We start from the raw sequence: 19077 nt of genomic DNA, 5'->3' as shown, positions 1-19077 counted from the left end.
ATGAACTCTGAAGTTAACCTATGTTTCAACTCTCCCCTATTGTGTTAAGTGAGACGGTGCCTGGAAGTCATGTAACCACATCACATATAAATTAAAGTGTTCTGGGCGGGTTCGTGGCTGCGCAGCCGGGGATAACACTGAGTGTGTATCTCCTAAAAGTCACGAGCTCAACCTAGAACAAAGAAAAGAAAGTCTCTGTGTAGATGTTTGATTAGAACCAACAAGGCGCATGTGTGCATGCACATCTAGATTGAAAGTATCCTTTGGTGCTAAACTCCTTCTCGGTTGAACCCATCTTCAAGATGGATCCAAAGATGGACGTGATCCTGGCCTTGTACTCGTCCAGGTGCGATAGGACCTCATAGCCGTACACTGTCAGCAGCCTCCTCACAGCACAATAGGGCCAGGAAGCGCTCGCACACGCCAAGGTAATGGACTGCTCTCTGCATCCACGACTCAGAGTGCTGCGGGAGTTCTTGTAGAACTGTTGCCCAAAGTGCAGGACCTTAGCTGCGCAATTACCCTTAGGTCACAGGACAGCCTGCAGAAACAAGACACAACACGAACATGAGATAGAGCTTTGTCACCACACAAATACTTTGATCAGTATGTGCTCATTTTACCTTACTTGTATGCGAGTACAGCTGGAAACTGGCAGCTGCCTTACGATGCCCTGTGACCACCCTCCGACCTTCTTCTTACACCGACGGCACTCTAGGTACTCTGTGGCCATGAGGTACCAGCCGTCGATGTCTAGGACCCTCCAGATGGTCCTGTACAATCCAGCCTTTGCCATGCACCCAGTGCATGAAGGCTGGGGGCATGTCAGCTGTAGACACCAGATCCGGTGTGGCATCCAGAGGAACAGCCGACATGCAAAGAAGGGGTTGGGGGACGCGGGAGGCTGGCCGTAGATCGGCCGGGGTTGTGTGGGGTGCCACCAGAGATTCAGCTCACTGATGAGCTGAGCCCTCCCAAAGCTGTCCCTGGTAAACAGCACTCGGCCAATCCACTGCTGTTGCTCTACTGTGAGAGCTGCCCTCCAGGTCTCTGGCAGAAGCTAGAGGGAGGAAACAAGAAACATACAGGATGTTTTAATATCCGAAGACTTTACATCACAGGTTAGGGCAGCAATGATGCTAACGTCTTTGCAGGCACGTTTACCGTTTTACAGACAAGCTCACCTCAGCACTGCCAGCAGGTGGTGGAGGAGGGATGGAGGCTGGGCCAGGCAACTCCTCCTCTGTGAGCTTAGTCTTAGCCATGGGAAGCTGTTGGGTGGGGGCAACAGGTGGTGGAAGCAGAGCAGATGTCTCCACGGGCTGAGCCTCGACAACAGCCTCAGTGGGTTGTGAGGGGTCGAGCTCCTCTGTGGCTTCCACCAGATCCTCATCAGTGGGCTCGGCCCATTTTGGAGTTGCTGAAGCAGTTTCTGGAGGAGCAAAATTGGGGCCTGTGTGCCTGTGGCTTAAAAAGAAATTCATTTTTTAGAGACATGATAGATATTGAAGTGTGTGCATTTATACTGGGGGACAGCCAAAATTTGTGGTTTTGTGTACCCAGGCAGACATCAAGACAGAACACAAAATGGGTGTGAAGATAGAGTGAGGATAAGACAAAGTAATGACTACAGGATTACATTGCACCAAGAGTGAGTTTGTGGAGACAGTGAGTTAATGCAAGCAGAAAACTACTCTACAGAGAGCCATTCAGTAGCGATGCTTTCAGAGGTGATTGGCAGAAATCTAGGTTAGTAATTCTAGACTCCTACCAGGCCATGACGTTTTTCAAACAACCAAACTTACCCCACAAAGAGGAGTCAACAATAAATTTAAGACATTCCACAGTCATCAATATGTTACATCAACTTCAAATTATACTTACAGTCCTCCACGACAGCTACTGTCTTGACCAGCTCTTCGGCTGAAGGCTCCTCAGATGGTTTTGAGTGAAGAGCTGGCCTGAGGGAGGCTGCAATTACACAGTACGAGAGAAGAAATGTGAAATATGTGGTAAGCACAGCAAGGTGTGATGTGCATTCACTATTCAGCAGAACTCTTTCTTGCCTGGAGGAAGGAAGCTGACTGCGTCCACAAAGTCAGGGTATCCCGAGGAGTAGCGGGCAAAAGCATCCTACCAGTGCACATATAGAAGTTGAAGCTGTCACCGCACTTCTTGCTGTGCTGTATGCGTTACAATCATTAGACTCTCATCTTATTGGTCATCAGGAAGGACTGAGACTCCGTCCTCTCTCGCTCCTTCTGGTGGGAGGCAACCAGATGCACAGAGTAGCTGACGTCATTCTCCAGAAGCCAGTGGAAGGTCCTGCCCTGGTACTTTCCAAACTGGACTTTACTCCGGCTCAGTACAAGGGGTGGCATTCTGGGTGTCTCCACCCTCAGAGGTGACGTTGGCCTTGGCTTCTGCCTCTACCTCCTGCGGGTCCTTGGCCCTGTAGGGTGCCTGACCACCAGACTGTGTCCGGGGTCCAAGTGCCTGGACTTCGGGAGAGGCCTTCAGGAGAAGGGTCCCATTGGGAGCCCTCCTGAATTCAGGGTGTTCCATCTGGAAAGAGAAAAATCTATCTGTGCACGTAACCTTGAACTACAATGTGGCATGCAATTCTGAATACTGACCGTATGTTAGAGTGGTGAAGTAATCTCCTTGAAGTGATGGTAGTCTTTGTGAAAATCCAACTATATCGCAATGGAAGAGATAAGACAGCAGAAAGTGAATATGACGCCCATTGGTGCTTAAAGCAGTGCACAAAGAGCTAAAACCATCAAAACACACATATTATGGTTTATCTGCTAACCCTACAAAACCACCCTGGTTAGCTCAGCGTTTCAGTCTGAAATCTTACGTTATAAATTCTATTCCACAATACTTTTAATTAAATTTCATACAAATTCATAAACTCTGTACTTACGATGCGCCGCTGTAGCTTAGAATAGTCCCACCATACTGAAGGCTGAATCGCCGGCGGAGATATTGAGACAAGTCCGGCTCTCCTATTGGTCGCCAAAAGTTTGATTCTCGCATTTGAGACAATTGAGACAAGTCCGGCTCTCCTATTGGTCGCCAAAACTTTGATTCTCGAAATTGAGACAATTGAGACAGATTCTCACCACCCATTGGTGGAGATTGTTAAGAGGGCGGGACATTGGCGCAAACGCTCATTGGTCAGAAGTTGGGCAGAAATTGACACAATTGAGACATAGATGATGTGCAATGGTAATGCGAGGATACTGGCCATTCTTTCTCTGTGCGGGGAGGCGGGGAAAGGGGGCTCAGCTCTGCTCCTGCTCCTGTGTGGAGCAGATGGTCAGCGGTTCGGTTCTTGGCTGGAGCAAAAGGAGCGTCTTCTGTCCAGCAGTCTGTCCTCACCTAAAACAGAAGTAGCTGGACACTCAATGTAGTTACATTATCCACAGACAAATATTAAAACTAGGTTTTATGTGAGAAATGACGCCTGAAGTTTGTAATTTTTTTAACATAAACACAAATTGTGGTATTTCATGTTAATAGCTGTTGATAAGTATGTGTAGGTTCCCTTATTTAGTGTGTTGGCACTTTTGACCTTTGAACCCTGTGAGTGTGTTGACAATGAACAGTCCACACTGTTTGCTGTTTACTGAACGGACGAGTTCCTCCTAACAAATCCTGTAATGCCAAAAGCAACAACTATAATGATAATAAAAACAAAACTTCCAATTGCTGATTGCAACCAAGCCCTTTTATTGATTAATACTTTTTTCTAAATATTTACTATAAGGATGTGCATGTAATAATAACCATATCTGTACTATATGAAGTATAAGTACAGCTGGACACACAATGTAGTTAAATCATCCACAGACAAATTATTATTAGTATAGTATATTATTATTAGTATATTATTAGTATTACCTGGCCTAAAGGAAACGTGAAGGTTGAACAAAAGGGGTCCCATGGGGAACCCCACCTGTCAGGGCCATTTGGTCTGAGACCCAGTTACCAATTTCAACAAAGTACTTCCTGTCTTCAAGATTGGACACAAACCATTTAAGGGCAGTACCAGAGATGCCTATCCATTCCTCTAATCTTTGTAATAGGCCACTGTGTCAAAAGCAGCACTTAGATCCAACAGTACTATGACAGAAACTCTGCCAGCGTTGGTGTTCAGACGAATGTCATTTGTCACCTTGATGAGTGCAGTCTTAGGGCTGTGATGGGGCCTAAAACCTGACTGAAAATCGTCAAAGCAGTTGTTTAGCAGGAGAGAGTCACTAAGTTAGGAGAGGCTTGATGACAGCAATTTTCAGGGTCCTTGGAAATGTTCCAGACTGTAATGAGTTATTAACTAATTGAGTGAGTTGTGGTAACAAACTGCGTAGGACTGATTTCAGAAATCTAGTGGGTCAAACATGGAGGCAGCAGGTGGATGAACTCAGACTGGAGATGATCTCTTCAACTGTTTTGTAATTGGCAGGTGTAAAGTGTGTCAGTTCTACCAAGTGTCTCCTGGATGGCTGCAGAGTTGGTATTTGTGTTGCGCAGTTTATTGCATGTCTAATGCCCTGAACCTTGTCATTAAAAAATAATGCAAACTCATTGCATTTAAATGTTAAAATTAGTTCTGATGGCAATGGCAATACTTGGTTGGGGCTCCTTTTGCATGAATTACTGCAGTGTTAGCCCAGGTTGCTCTGATAGCGGCCCCCAGCTCTTCTGCATTGTTGGGTCTGGTGTCCCATAGATTCTCTGTGAGGTTTAGGTCAGGTGAGTTTGCTGGCCAATCAAGCACAGGGATACCATGGTCCTTAAACCGGGTATTGGTACTTTTGGCAGTGTGAGCAGGTGCCAAGTCCTGCTGGAAAATGAAATCAGCATCTCCATAAAGCTGGTCAGCAGAAGGAAGCATGAAGTGCTCTTAAAATTCCTGGTAGATGGCTGCACTGATCTTGGACCTGATAAAACACAGTGGACCAACACCAGCAGATGACATGGCTCCCCAAACCACCACTGACTGTGGAAACTTTACACTGGACCTCAAGCAACCTGGATTCTGTGCCTCTCCTCTCTTTCTCCAGACTCTGGGACCTTGATTTCCAAATGAAATGCAAAATTTACTTTCACCAGAAAAGAGGCCTTTGGACTGAACCACACTGAGAGACCATTTACGGGCTCAGGAAACCTTTGTAGGTGTTTTGAATTATTTAACTGATTAGAGTGTGACACAATGAGTCTCCAATATTGAACTTTTTCACAATATTCAAATTTTGGGTTTTCATTAGCTGTAAGTTATAATAATCAAAATTAAAAGAAACAAACACTTGAAATACATCAGTGTGTCATGAATCTATATATGAGTTTCACTCTTTGAATTGAATTACTGAAATAAACGTTTTGATGATATTCTAATTTATTGAGATGCACCTGTATGTATGTATGTATGTATGTATGTATGCCGAGATGACGTGACACTTAGACTGCAGGCACGTGGACTTAATTTAATTCATGATGTAACCTCTTAAGGTAATTGGAAGCGCCAAAACCTATTTAGGAACTTCATAGCAAAGGGGGTGAATACAAATGCACACCCCAATTTTCAGTTTTTAATTTTTTATAATTTTGTTGTGATGCTTTGCCTTTCAAAAGCAGCCACAACAGTTGCTGATGCAAATGATGGAAATGTCCACTCCATAGCTTCAGTTCAGCAATAAGAAAATTTCATTTCACACACACAAACCTGTGTAGGTCCACAGGTTTCTCAATAAATATGCAGAACGGGAAAAAATATCTGTTTGCCGTAGTTCATATACTTGTCCATATCCTCATAAATAAAATGTACAGCCAAAACGCCATTGTCAGACACCACGGTCTAAAACTGTTTGTTGCTCCCACCAGCACATCTAAATCCATTCCACTTGTTGATTAAATAGCCTTCTGTCCTTTGGTAATATGGCAACACAGCTCCCCATGAGGGTGAGAGCATCGCTAGTGCAGCATTAAAAATAGAACAACAGAAATGGCTCTTACACATTTTTTAAAACAAGTTTTTTATTTCATTTTACTTCATCAACTACTACTACTTTTGTGTAGATCCACTACATTAAAGCCAAATAAAAATCCACTGAAATTCAACAATGCAACAATATAGGAAAAAAGAAATGGAGGGGTGAATACTTTTGCAAGGCGCAAGGCATCCAAAGTATGCTGAAGGTATACCATCTTATTTTAGGTTTGGAGGAAGTATACTGATAGCACACTTGGATAGACTCCTTTCTTTTTCTTTTTGGACTTTGCTTTTTGTTTCAACTACTTTATTGGACATGTAATATTCATCATCCCTCAGTGTCATGAGGTTACTTAAGTGTTTTTCCTTGGGAACAAACAGAGCTCCAGGGAAAAGAGTATTGTCAGGAACACAGCGTAGGCCCATAGAGAACAAAGTTACCGCTGATGTTCAGTGTCTGAATGTGCCCCAGGCACCTGAATCACAGTGTACATGCGACAGCAGTAGTTACAGGACAAACAGTGGAGAAGAAAAGAGTTTCTCTTTACTGGTTCACAGGAAGGTGGAACATCAAACTGCTGTGACTGACTCTTTGATGTTCCCCATTAGAAACAGCTCATGAACTCGACATGTTGTCTGTTATAAGGCAGCTACACATTTGGACACAAGAGGACGCTCTTGCCCACAGAATGACTGACTTTACAGCGGTTTCTCACATATATTCGTTTTCTTTATATGTTTTTATTTCAGTAGGCTATGTTTGTCGTTTGGGAGAGAGGGTTTCTGTAAACGTTTCTTCTTATCCCCACTTAATCAATGAATAAAATTAATACATGGGATACATGGCTGCCAAAACGGACATTTACCATAAAATCAATATGAAAAGTTTTTCTGAATCGGTAGCAGCTGATTGGTTAGTAACGTTTCTCCTTTGAGCCACGGTTGGAATATATATTAATCTTTATGTCAATTTGAGCTTCTTCTCAGTGTTATTGATCATTATTTGATTTCATTATTCTTGATAAGAGAATGAGAAACACATATCCAGATGTGAGGAATAGCTACTGCTGTCAAGTTGATAGACCAGACACATGTGTAGGAGCGAGTCCTCGTTTGAAACTTTTATTATTTGTCAGTCTTACGTAACTTATCGCCTGTTTATTAACGATTTCATCCATAAGCAACCTGTAGTATGGTTTGCACTCTGTTTAATAGGCTATCTGTCGTGGCCAGAGTCATTAGTTTCGTGAGGGTGTGATCCAACTTATTCACTTATGAACAACATACGTATGTGTTGTGCCGTACCGTACTGCAAACCATTATAACGAAACAGCACGTTAAACTCGTCCTGCCTCCTGTAGCCTTCCCGATGTACTCTGTAGTGACCTAAACCTCCTGAACTCCTCCTGAACCTATAGGCAGCCATCGAACAGATATTGTGCAGAAGACGCCGTGTACACTTTGTGATTCTTGTACAGAGGCCGTATCCTTGATTTACTGGTTGTCTCTGCACTGATATTTGTCTTTGAACAGTCCTCACTCGCATGCCCAGTGTCCTATTCAGTACAGCCAGTTGAACATCAAATATATCAATATATATATATAAGCTCAAGGTTGTGAAAACTATTGTCAACCGTGTACAACAGAAATGTTGTAATACCGCTGTTTTAATAACTTCGGATTTCAAGGATACGTTTTCTGTAGAAAAATCACAATGTGTACAGGACGTTTTCTAAACAGCAGTTGTGCATCTTCTCCTGCAGTAACGCCGCCGGCCGTGGGGGCGCTCTTTCACTCACAAAAATTAGAACAATTTTTCAGAAAATGAGGAACGCTTCACGAATTTGCGTGTCATCCTTGCGCAGGGGCCATGCTAATCTTCTCTGTATCGTTCCAATTTTAGTATATGTGCTACCGAAGTAACACAACAGCTTCTGGGGCCTGTTTGGTATTTGTAGGGGTCTGGGACAGACCCAGAAGAATAGTGGTGTCAGCTCACACTGAGGACAAAGAGTGGGTAAACTGGCTTTACATTACTTTTCTGGACAGAAAAGAATAGTCGCAGAGGTGTGTTGAGTCCTGTAGGTCTCCCCACTGTAGTCCAGAATGAGACAGTCTGATATAGCCTGACCCCGTCTGGGTCCTGTAGTCCTGTACGCTCTTCAGCAGGGATGATGGGAAATCTATGCAATGAGCCTTTACGTCACGCAGACAAGGTTGGTGGGCTGGTGGCAAGAGAACAAAAGATTACCTCGCAGCTCCGCCTTCTGCAATCCACCCCCCTCCCGAAACTCCTGCCAGAGTGGCTGAGGCACGGAGGCGGAGGGGCGGGGGTGGGTGAACACACACACACAAACACACACTGCTACATAGAGTGCTCATTTCCTTTCCACACAAACAGCGCTCACTGCAGCAGGAAGCTCCTGAGCTCCACGCGAAGACAAGACAGAGGCTGGATTCTCCTCTGAACTGGGTTCTGTCGGTGAACCAGAGTCAGCCTCACAGTCAGAAACTCGTCTGTGAACAGAAAGTGGAAACAATACTGTTTGCCCAAGCTCTGTGGTAATTCAGTCACACAGTTGGAGACCGTGAGGACGAGGATTTATCTCCTCACATGAGAGTAACACAGGGATTTATTCACCAGCTAAACTCTTCTGGTTAACACCAAACACGATCAGAGTAGAGCAGAGACAGTTACTTCCACTCAAAGTAAACACAGAAACTCTAGAGTGTAGATATTTTTCTGCCACAGTCAGGACAGTGTTTAAATGTACCTCGATAGTTGTCTGAGCTATGGTTTCATGCTGTGGGTGTATTATGAGAGCTTTCATATCTGAAATAAAACCCTCTTCCTGCTTACTGCTGCAGATGCAGTTTCACAAACTCACCAGCAGGTCTCAGTGTGTGACAGCTGTGTGGCCTGAGGGTGCTGCCTGCCTCCTGCTCCTGCTCCTGCCTGCAGGAGATAACAAACAAAAAATATAAAACATTACTGGCAAAAGTTGGATTTATTTCACATACATTTGAATTTTGCATTAGATAATACAAATTCAGACCCAAAACATTCACAAAACTGTTAAAAGTCTGCTTTAGGTGTTCTCACCTACTCGAACATTAGTTTAGATTCTTCATCTTTTTGTACTGTTACCACCGTGGTCACCTCTACAGTTTTGCCTCAAAACCCTCACAGAATTCGACAGTGAGCAGGGTATGCGCATCCTAAAAGCTGTATACGGTGCAGTGTTAGAACACTGTGCGGCAATTAGAATGATTTAGTAATACTGATTTCAAAATCTAATTTTATCCCATTTCTGCTCTCTGCCATCAACATCCTCTGTCTGTCCTGCTAACACCGTACTAATACAGTACTTGGTCTGTCCTGACCATGTTCTTTCATCACAGTCTGATGTTTACTCAGTTTTCCTTCTTAGGCATCACTTCATGAGCACAGTAATTCCCACCTGTATTCATTTATTTAGGATATTTGGGTTTTGGGTTGAATGGAGGCGGATGATTCGCTGTGGCGACCCCTGAAGGGAGCAGCCGAAAGGAAAAGAAGATTTGGTTTTGGGTTTGAATTGCTATTAATTCCCAAACAATCAGAACACAGACATGTCCCTGTACCACGGTAAATATAAAACTCTGTGCAAGTACCTCTGGCTCATTAAAGGCTCAGGACTCTTCTCCCACCAAAGCATATTTTTGATTCATAAATTAAATAGTTTACAAGAACAAAGCGGCCATAGACACACAGACTGACTGGGCTGTCTTACCTCCTATCAGGTGATTTTTAGGTAATGAAACAATTTAATAAATTAGATTTGAGGTTTTAAAGGACTCCCACATCTCCACAAAGCTAGCTACATTGGACTCAGTCACTGATCTTAAAGACTCTATATCCCCCTCCTTTGAAAAGAGGCTGGATTTTTTGGCTCTCACAACAGCTATACAAGAGTGCCTGAACAACAGCCTATAAGAGTCTGACAAATTGATGTGTCAGTTGATATAGGGAGCTTTATGGGTGAAAAGGAAGAGTGTAATTTTTTAGTACAAAATTATTCATATATGTATATATATATATATATATATATAAATAGACCTGGACTTTCAATTAGATTTAATGGTTTTAACTGAACTAAAACAACACAAGAGAGAAATGGTACAGTAAAAGTGGCCAGTTTTTCCTGTTGTAAAATACGTTTGGCCAAAATCTCATTTTATAAAAGATGAAATGCTACTGTATGCACAGGATATTTAAGTGGAGGCTATTGGCTATGACTAACTTGGATGGCAATTGCTAGCCCTCTCCCTATCTCTCTCTCCCTCCTCTCTCTCCCTCCGGTCTGCTCTCACACCTCAAATGCATAAAACATCAGCCTTTATAGATAAACGAGTGTTTCTTGTGCAAAGACAACGCTGTACTTATTCAAACAACAAGATCCTTATTTACAGTTGCAAGTTCCTCACCTGCTCTGCTCTGGTACTCCAGGTCACTTCACTGCGTCAGTCAGGACAGGGGTCGAGTTATGAGGTTTGACTGACAGCTTGAGCGGATCCAACAAGATTTAGTCACAAGTTCTTTTTAATACCTGTCATTGGCTAAATATATTTGTAAAACAGACAGACAAACAGGGTGACCGATAGCATTGATTTGTTGAACAACAACAACAACAAAAAAACCGCTTCACGTTGCGCCTGTAGGGAGCATGCAGGCCTTTTGGGGGTTCTACCTTTTGGTGGCATCCTTGATGTCCTATTGGTGAATCCTAAATCTCTCGTCAAAACAGCAATGCCTCATTGACTGTCTTCCGCCGCTTCTGATTGGCTGCGGCGACCTCGCGAGGACCTCGGGCTTGTAGCTGTACGTGCTCTCCGCTCGTCACTCCTGCTGATGCCGTCTGTTGGAGAGGTATGTTCACGTCCTCGGTGTCGTTTCACATGGGATTTCATATAAAGAATTGATGTGGCATATTGGTGAAAACTGTACAAAGGCATGTACGTGTTTTTAGAAATGGCTCACTGCTAACCTGAACGTGTTTTAGCATTTTGAACGCTGTCGTAATACCGTTACACGGCTTGTATGCGTATTAGCTTTACATTAGCTTTCTAAGCGCATACATTAGCTTTCTGATTAACTTTGGCTGGAAATATGATTAATATCGGTAAATGCCCACAGTCGGATTGTAGGTGGTCACGTTAGGTTTAACCCCGGTAAAGGTCGACCTAGGCATAAAATAATACACTGTTAACATCCATTTAATAGTGGTGTATTAACACCGGTGTGTGTACATGTAAAACAGCTTTATATGTGTTTAGTATACGGCCACGGTGGTTGTCTGTATAATGTTTTTGCAGCTATAGTTACTCCAGTTGGTATTACTATATCAGAGGGGGTGACATACAACAGTGGTTAAGTTACAATAAACAGTGTTGGGAAGAACTTTCTGAATAATAGTTAGGGAAAGCCATGAGTGTGTTTGGATGGTTACACAGTTGTGTTCGCAGATATAAAGACCCCTGTCGGACACAATTTAAGACATATGGGCCATTTTTTGCAAAATATAACTCAATATGCAAAATATGCACCTTCTGTGCTTGGCTCAATACAAGTTTATCTGACTCTTTGCAGAATGGATCACCGTCCTGTTTTGCGCTTCGAACCTTTGTCGTCTGACCTCACCCTCAGGCCCTCACTGGAAGCGTTAAAGGTGGCCCAAGCCTATCACAGGCAAGGGTCATCTGAGACATGGAGGGTGAAGGCCCCTGAACGGGTGAGGGAGGAGGCAAAGGCTTGTGTCGAACGAGGAGGAGGAGACCCCCAAAACCACCCACTGGTGCTCAGTGAGAGTGAGCTCCAGTTCGGGTGTTACCGGGGTCGTAATTTTAAGTGGCTGTTAAGCCACGACGTGGGGTATGCAGTAAGACTGCTGGCTTCACACCGAAAGGAGCGAGAGAGTGGGGACATGTCCCAAACACCTGTCATGGTCAACAAGGATGAGCTTACCACTTATGCTCAGCTTTTCCCTGAGGTGGTGGCAGCCACCCGGCAGTGCTGTGCAACTGAGGGGACCGTGTCCATCAGGAGCCAGGACCGGAGGCTGGTGGGCTTCGGAGCTTATGCAGGGAAGATGTATGCCTCCTTGTATGAGTCTACAGATGGAGAGTGCCAGACGTAAGTGTTGTTACAGAGCACAAATGTGCGAGAATGTGTGATGAGGTGTGACCTGAGGTAGCAATTGTGTGTGTGTGTGTGTGTGTGTGTGTGTGTGTGTGTGTGTGTGTGTGTGTGTTTGCAGCTACCTGCAATGGCTGAGGGAGCAGAAGGTCAAGTCTGGCTCGAAGATGCACAACCTGCAGAAGTATGTTCGAGTGAGAGATCAGGAAAACATGCCAGTAGCATCAGCACCAGCAGCAACACCACCAACAGCAACACCACCAACATCGGCAACAGCAGCGCCATTAGGACCACCACCACCACTGGCTGATCCTTCATCACAGCAGCCAATGCTCTCGCCCTCCTACAGTAAGTGCTCTGCACCATGTCACACAACTTCAGCTTAATAGATGAAGTATAATTTTCTGTAATCACATCTCTTCCAAAATGCTAATTTTGTGTGTGTGTGTGTGTGTGTGAAATTAGGTGCCTCATCTTCAGAATCATCAGATGAGAGGCTCCTGATTGCTACTATGGAGGTTGACGCTCAGCGTGAGTACACACACACACACAGTTATCATAACATGTATTTGATTCATGAATATTGACAACCTAGTCAATTACATAACTGGTAACTGTTGTTTATGAGTCCCTGTTCTGCTGTTTATTAGCTTTCAATGGATGGATAATATCAAAGGATGTAATGTCAGTGGTGATGAGGTAATATGAAGGTAAGGTGGGCATCTGCTGGGCGATGTCTGTACCACTGTCTGTGCCATCTGCTGCTGCTTCCAGTCTTATGTCTTGGCCTACTCTAATCATATTTTGCATGAGAATAATGTCTTGGGTTGATGTGCTTCACTGTGGCCCCTGTGTGTTCCTGTCCATAGTAGAGCCTGTGTGACACCTGTAGTCATGTTGTAGTGTAGAGCTACTGCTAACATAGTAGTGCAACCAGCTTTGAAGTCTTGTATTGTTGAGAGGATTCATTCTGTTGTCTTTACCTGCTGGCACTATCAGCGCGATAACCTGCATTATGTGCTTCGCTAATAATTAATACAGTCCTGCTAGACGTGTTTTTTAGCGGTGGTGTAAATTCAGGACTGATTCTCTGCTCAGTGAATGTATAGAAGTTTTACATGTCAGAAATTTTATGTCAGTATTAATATTGTTATGGAGTAACTGCCCTTCCATGTCAGCACATATTTGATAGCAGGAATTGTCCCTTCCACATTTTTAGCTGATGCCACACCAGCTGTCAGCCTGACTGCAAACTCAACGGCTGAAGAAAGAGGCCCACGGCGGCGGAAGCGTACTACAGCTGACAGCCAGCAGTGGCCTGTTGCAACACCGCCAGTCTCCGGTGCAGAAGTAACTCTCCTGCGTAAACATGTCGTCTACACTTTGAACAACCTTTTCCTGTTTAGATTTGCTATGTGTGTTGTTGTCTGATTTATTGTATCAACGGGATTGTCCCTGTGTTGTAGTTGCTGCCACATACCTGGAGACAGACACTGCCTGAAGAGCAGCATGAGTGGCTGGGCCGGGCTTTATTCACAACAAATGCCAGGGGCCAGACAGTCCTCACCACAGATCTCCGCCTCTGGTGGTACCCCCCTGGGCCCAGGCTTCTGTACACTCAGCCACCCCGCTCTAACCACCCTTTCTTCCAGCGCCCATTCTTCTTGTGGATGCCGTGCAAGATGTGGGCATACAAGCTCAAGTGCCCCACTTGCCGCAGTAAGTTGACGGGCGCTGGGCTTTACAAGACCATCCGGAGGGTCTTGGACATGGACGGCTGGTATTTTATGGGCACTGAGTACCTGGAATGCAGTGCATGTCATAAAAAGATAGCGGCGTGGGCGCAGGACATCTTGGACCAGCTGGATCCAGCACACCAGGAGCAGTTCCCGGCTGTTCTGACATACAAGTAAGCTCTTTACTGTTATGATGCAGTTAAACAAAAGTCACAGTGGTATTCTGTCATTAAACACATGGAGATTGGCTGTCAACAGTACAATGCAGTGCTGTACAGTGGTGCGGAAGGATTCAGAGGTGAACATGAGCTCGGTGTTTATTGTCATCCCATGCTTCCCTCCTCCCAGGTTGTCCTGTCATAAGGCAGTGATCGGGCGGTTGAGGGAACGCACTCTGGGCAACAGTGCAGCTTGCCTCCATGCTACCCTAGTAGAGGAGCACACTAGAGAGTGGATGATGCGGTCTATGCAATAGACTGTGCTCCGCAAGTTGAAGTTGCTGGGTCTGCCACCACAAGGGCAGGTGTCGATACCACCTATGCACCCAGTGCCCACTGTGCCCTGGCTTATTTCTGTGTACATGAGGGATGCCCTGTCCCGGCTGGAGGAGACAAAAGCCCGACTCACATCTGTTTTTGGCAACATCTTAAAGATGGATTCCACCAATAAGGTAAGCTATGACTCTGACGAATCTCCGAAGTGTCAAGCATAATAATATTACAGGTTTCTGATTTCCTGGACTTTTCTTGTCCATCCAGATGGCCAATAAGCTTGCGGGTGGTGCTGCTGGTACAGCTGCCTGGGTCACCGATGTGGGCAACGAGCACGGGCAGGTATGACAGTGCGCGGTAATTTTAGTAATTGTAACCGGGCTGATGCAGCGGTACCGTGAAGCCCGAGAGCCTCCTCCACGTGTGCTTTATGTGGCCCGTGGCTGCTGTTCCCTCATGGGACAAACAAGGACAGCGGCTATGTTCCACGAGTGGGACAATCTAGTGGTCAGGCTGGATGTGTTGCACTTCATGCGGCGCTTCACTCGAGGTGTCACAACAAAGAGCCACCAGCTCTACGGCCAGTTAATGGCGCGGCTGTCCTACTCCATCTTTGAGTGGAACAAAGATGACCTCGCCCGCCTGAAGAAGGCCAAGGCCAAATCAGGAGAGGGATGGGATGCAAAGTTGTCCACCAGAGAGATTGCCCGTCACTGCCGCCGCTGCACACGGGGTGTGCCGGAAACGGAGCGACTCATCCAGGAGCTCCTGGATGCCTTCATGGATTTGAGGGACGACTTGGGTGTGCCAGTCATCGATCGCAACCGGATGGAGGAGATAGGGAGCACACAGCGCCGTCATCTCCACTGCATTCAGGACCCACAGGGAGTTGAGCTCTACACAAAGACGGGGGAGATAACTAAGGGTGGAATCAGGCTTCCCATCTATCGGTGTGCCAGAGGCTCCACTTCCCTGGAGTCCTTCCACCTTCACCTGTGCCAGTTTATCCCGGGTGAGTACTTTAATCCCCCACAGTCACAACGACAAGACAACTGGTACTGCCATGCATATATTTAATGTTTTATGCTGTCGCTTCCTCTCTGTTTTAAGGTACTACAGCCAGTCCCCTCCATTTCCAGGTGTACCTGCTAGAGGGTTTGGCCAGGTGGAATGAGAACCGTGCCCGCGCCGCAGTGCAGGGTGCCTCACGGGCAACGACGCGCTGCTACAGTGCCCGGCTGCAGCACAGATTCAATGAGCTCACCCAGGAGTACATGGGTCTGACGCTGGTTGAAAACTACACCAAGCCCAGAGAGTACACAGGTAAGGTCAGGGAACACTTGTTTTAACTGTCATGCCTGAATGCAGTTACCTGACCTGACAGTGTGTGTTTTTGTGTTTTGTCCAGGGGAACTGATAGGAGTAGAATACCTATACTCCCAGATGGGGGTTGTGCTGGAGCAGGATGTGGGCCAGGATCCTGACGCTCCTGACGATGGGATGATGGAAGAAGAAGAGGAATGGGATGCCACCCAGGAGGAAGCTGAGGGGTTTGATGAGCCTCAGGACATACAGTTCTTTCAGCATGACCTACAGCTCATCCAGGCACCTCAGCCCTTCATAGAACACAACTACCACCAGCCTGCCACTGCTGCTTTGGTCTTCCGGTCAGGACCCTCCCACACAGCTCTACCCCAAGACGACATTTCAGAGTGTTTAATATATAGACAGAGAGGAAGCTGCCTCAAAAATAACAAATGTTCCCTTTTTAAACAGGAATACAGAAAGAAGTAAACAGAGGACCAAGGAGTACATATTGGACACCATTCCAGGGTGCAGCAGCCCTGCAACAACTGCGCAGAGCCTACAACCACCCAGGCCTCTGCTAAAACAGCCTGTGAAGCCTAAACAACCCTTCCACCCCAAAGATCCCTCTGGTCAGGCAGTCTCCCATTTTGCCACTGCAGCCTTCACTGCAGATACCACCGCCACCAGCAGCAGTATTTTGAAACCTGGCACCACTATCTCCACTGCTGCCTCCACCTTCGCTGGTGGTTTTACCTCCGCTGCTGCCTCCACCTTTGCTGGGGCTTCTACCTCCGCTGCTGCCTCCACCTTCACTGGGACTTCTACCTCCACTGCTGCCTCCACCTTTGCTGGGGCTTCTACCTCCACTGCTGCCTCCACCTTCACTGGGACTTCTACCTCCACTGCTGCCTCCACCTTTGCTGGGGCTTCTACCTCCGCTGCTGCCTCCACCTTCACTGGGACTTCTACCTCCACTGCTGCCTCCACCTTTGCTGGGGCTTCTACCTCCGCTGCTGCCTCCACCTTCACTGGGACTTCTACCTCCACTGCTGCCTCCACCTTTGCTGGTGCTTCTACCTCCGCTGCTGCCTCCACCTTTGCTGGGGCTTCTACCGCCGCTGCTGCCTCCACCTTTGCTGGGGCTTCTACCTCCACTGCTGCCTCCACCTTTGCTGGGGCTTCTACCTCCGCTGCTGCCTCCACCTTTGCTGGGGCTTCTACCTCCGCTGCTGCCTCCACCTTTGCTGGGGCTTCTACCGCCGCTGCTGCCTCCACCTTCACTGGTGGTTTTACCTCCGCTGCTGCCTCCACCTTCACTGGGACTTCTACCTCCACTGCTGCCTCCACCTTCATTGGTGCTTCTACCTCCAATGCTGCCTCCACCTTCACTGGGGCTTCTACCTCCGCAGCTGCCTCCACCTCTGCTGCGGCCTCTTCTTCTCATTCTTCCTCCGATCTTCATCCTGTGCCTCCCACCACAGCCTGGCAGAGGAAGCTGAGAGAGGATCAGCAGCGTCGAGCGCAGGAGATGGGTGCCCTCTTTAAAACACCCAGGAAGAATTTCGAACATTACCTCTGCCGGCGCTGTGGCCAGCCAAAGACCAAACAATATGGTCACAGTCGCTACAGAGGAGAGCACTTCTGCGCAAAGGCTGAGGGTCGCTCTGTAGAGGACTGGCTGGAGGAGAAGAGGAGGCAGAATCAGTGAGTCATCTCTACACAGTACCCTAGTGGGTTTTCTATAGAAACATGATGCCTTTATCTCTGACACATCTTTGAATTCAATGCTCTGCAGATTAACGTCCAGCCCACCTGTCACCCTCCCTGTCATCCTGAGATGGACGCCAGCCTATCAGCCTTAAACTTATTGTATCTGCGAGGAACCTGGTAAGCTGCTGTCTCCTCAGCATATGTACATACACAGGTAAAATACACTGTGATGTTTACTGGTCTCTGTCTGATGTCTCTCTCTGATGTCTTTTCTTCTGTGCAGAACACTTAATAGCCTGCTCTACCATCCCTCCAATGAAAAAAACAGCCTTACTGTTACAGCCTATCTGCAAGGAATCTGGTAAGCTGCTGTCTCCTCAACATATGTACACACAGCTGAATTATGCTGTTGATGTCTGACTTTTTTTTTTTCTTCTGTGCAGGTGATTCATCAGCCTACCAGTCAGTCAGTCAACTATTTCGACACCACACTTACCACTGTGGACATCCCCTCAGCTTAGACAAAATACAGCACATTTACAATATGTTGTCAAAGCAAATCAGTGATGACAACACAGCTTTTGAAACTGGACCTGACACTGTAATATATGTTTAATAGATATCGGTATTCATCACAGTCTGGACCAGCAGCCTCTACTTTGTATATAAACTTTCCTGTATGGAACAAGACCTGTTACTTAAACTTGTACCAGATTTTTCTTTTAAATGCTCAATAAAACCAGGCCTGCTGTGCTGAACTGTAGATTTTGGCTCCAGCTGCTTTATTTTCTGTTACCACCATGTAATATATTAACATCACATAGAGAGCCTAAACCAGGAGAAGACTGGACACCAGTTAATAAGTTAATGCACTCAATAACTGTCATATTCCCTGTAGTGACCCCAGGTAACCTCCACCAACAGGGCAATGTAGTGACTGATACTTAGGTGGATGTGGCCTCTCAAACGTAAACTGACTTGTCACCCCAGAGACATCCGAGGCCTGGTAGGTAACAGGCTTGAAAGCTGATTGGTCTGTGTGAGTGTGTGTCTTTTGTTCACCACTGACATCCTGGCTGCTCACACCCTGTGTGAATGCAACAAAGACCTCTGATGTGTTAAACGTGACACTGCTTTGTGTTTCAGCAGTGGGATGTAGGAAGCAGGAAAAAACAGGTAGTCTCAGGAAAATGCTAATTCGATTGCTGACCAACATATTTTCACCTGTATACATGTTGTGTGTTATGATTCTGGATAAGAATTCATACAGGACCCAGGTGTGGGCAACTACCAGCATGCTAAAATAGCTAAATCAAATCTCTGTCTAATTATTTAAAGAAACATAATTGTTTTTAAGTCTTGGATTGAAGTAAGTAGAGTCACGTGAACTTCAGAACTAATCATTTTTGTCTTGCTCACCTTCAGGTAGTACAAACTGTCGGAGCTCATATGTTGACAAATGCTAATAAATTTGCTCATAGAACTCATTTTGGCCTCTGCTCACTGGCTTTCCCTACAATTTCAAATTGATTTTAAGCTTTTGATTTTTGTTTTTAGAGCTCTTTACAGTCCTGCACCACTGTAGATCAGTGATTTACTGAGATGTCATAACCCACCTAGATCCATCATAACCCACCTCGATCCATAAGGGTTTCTGAT

The 19077-nt window shown here is 45.9% G+C and overlaps 1 protein-coding gene and 1 non-coding gene across 3 annotated transcripts; one reads left to right on the top strand and one right to left on the bottom strand.

Moving 5' to 3' along the window:
* Nucleotides 1-7818: 7818 nt before the first annotated feature.
* Nucleotides 7819-7924, bottom strand: LOC113129732 (U6 spliceosomal RNA). The gene has a single exon (XR_003295637.1). It is a non-coding gene; the product is annotated as a U6 spliceosomal RNA (small nuclear RNA).
* A 4461-nt stretch (nucleotides 7925-12385) lies between these two features.
* LOC113129720 (uncharacterized) lies at nucleotides 12386-18181 on the top strand. Of its 2 annotated transcripts, none has more exons than XM_026305779.2 (13): nucleotides 12386-12521; nucleotides 12639-12704; nucleotides 12824-12883; nucleotides 13393-13523; nucleotides 13640-14082; nucleotides 14258-14579; nucleotides 14668-15412; nucleotides 15511-15723; nucleotides 15809-16067; nucleotides 16177-17412; nucleotides 17504-17595; nucleotides 17702-17779; nucleotides 17862-18181. In XM_026305779.2, the coding sequence occupies exons 7-11, from the start codon at nucleotides 14785-14787 to the stop codon at nucleotides 17568-17570; spliced, it is 2403 nt and encodes an 800-aa protein (XP_026161564.1). In that variant the 5' UTR covers nucleotides 12386-12521; nucleotides 12639-12704; nucleotides 12824-12883; nucleotides 13393-13523; nucleotides 13640-14082; nucleotides 14258-14579; nucleotides 14668-14784; the 3' UTR covers nucleotides 17571-17595; nucleotides 17702-17779; nucleotides 17862-18181. The 2 variants fall into 2 exon arrangements, with proteins under 2 accessions (XP_026161564.1, XP_026161565.1); XM_026305780.2 differs by having other exon boundaries at nucleotides 13393-13536.
* Nucleotides 18182-19077: the final 896 nt, after the last annotated feature.

Source organism: Mastacembelus armatus, unplaced genomic scaffold (genome assembly GCF_900324485.2).
Source record: "Mastacembelus armatus unplaced genomic scaffold, fMasArm1.2, whole genome shotgun sequence".
In the NCBI taxonomy this organism is placed as follows: domain Eukaryota; kingdom Metazoa; phylum Chordata; class Actinopteri; order Synbranchiformes; family Mastacembelidae; genus Mastacembelus; species Mastacembelus armatus.
The sequence above is the reverse complement of the archived record's forward strand: the minus strand, read 5'-3'. Positions and strand labels throughout refer to the sequence as shown.

What these genes read in the sequence shown, in the direction of transcription:
- LOC113129720 (XM_026305779.2), top strand. Translation starts at nt 14,785, where the DNA reads ATGCAGCGGTACCGTGAAGCCCGAGAGCCTCCTCCACGTGTGCTTTAT. An exon ending in CCTGTGCCAGTTTATCCCGG is followed by an intron (nt 15,413 to 15,510) that starts GTGAGTACTTTA and finishes CTCTGTTTTAAG; the next exon opens with GTACTACAGCCAGTCCCCTC. An exon ending in GAGAAGAGGAGGCAGAATCA is followed by an intron (nt 17,413 to 17,503) that starts GTGAGTCATCTC and finishes AATGCTCTGCAG; the next exon opens with ATTAACGTCCAGCCCACCTG.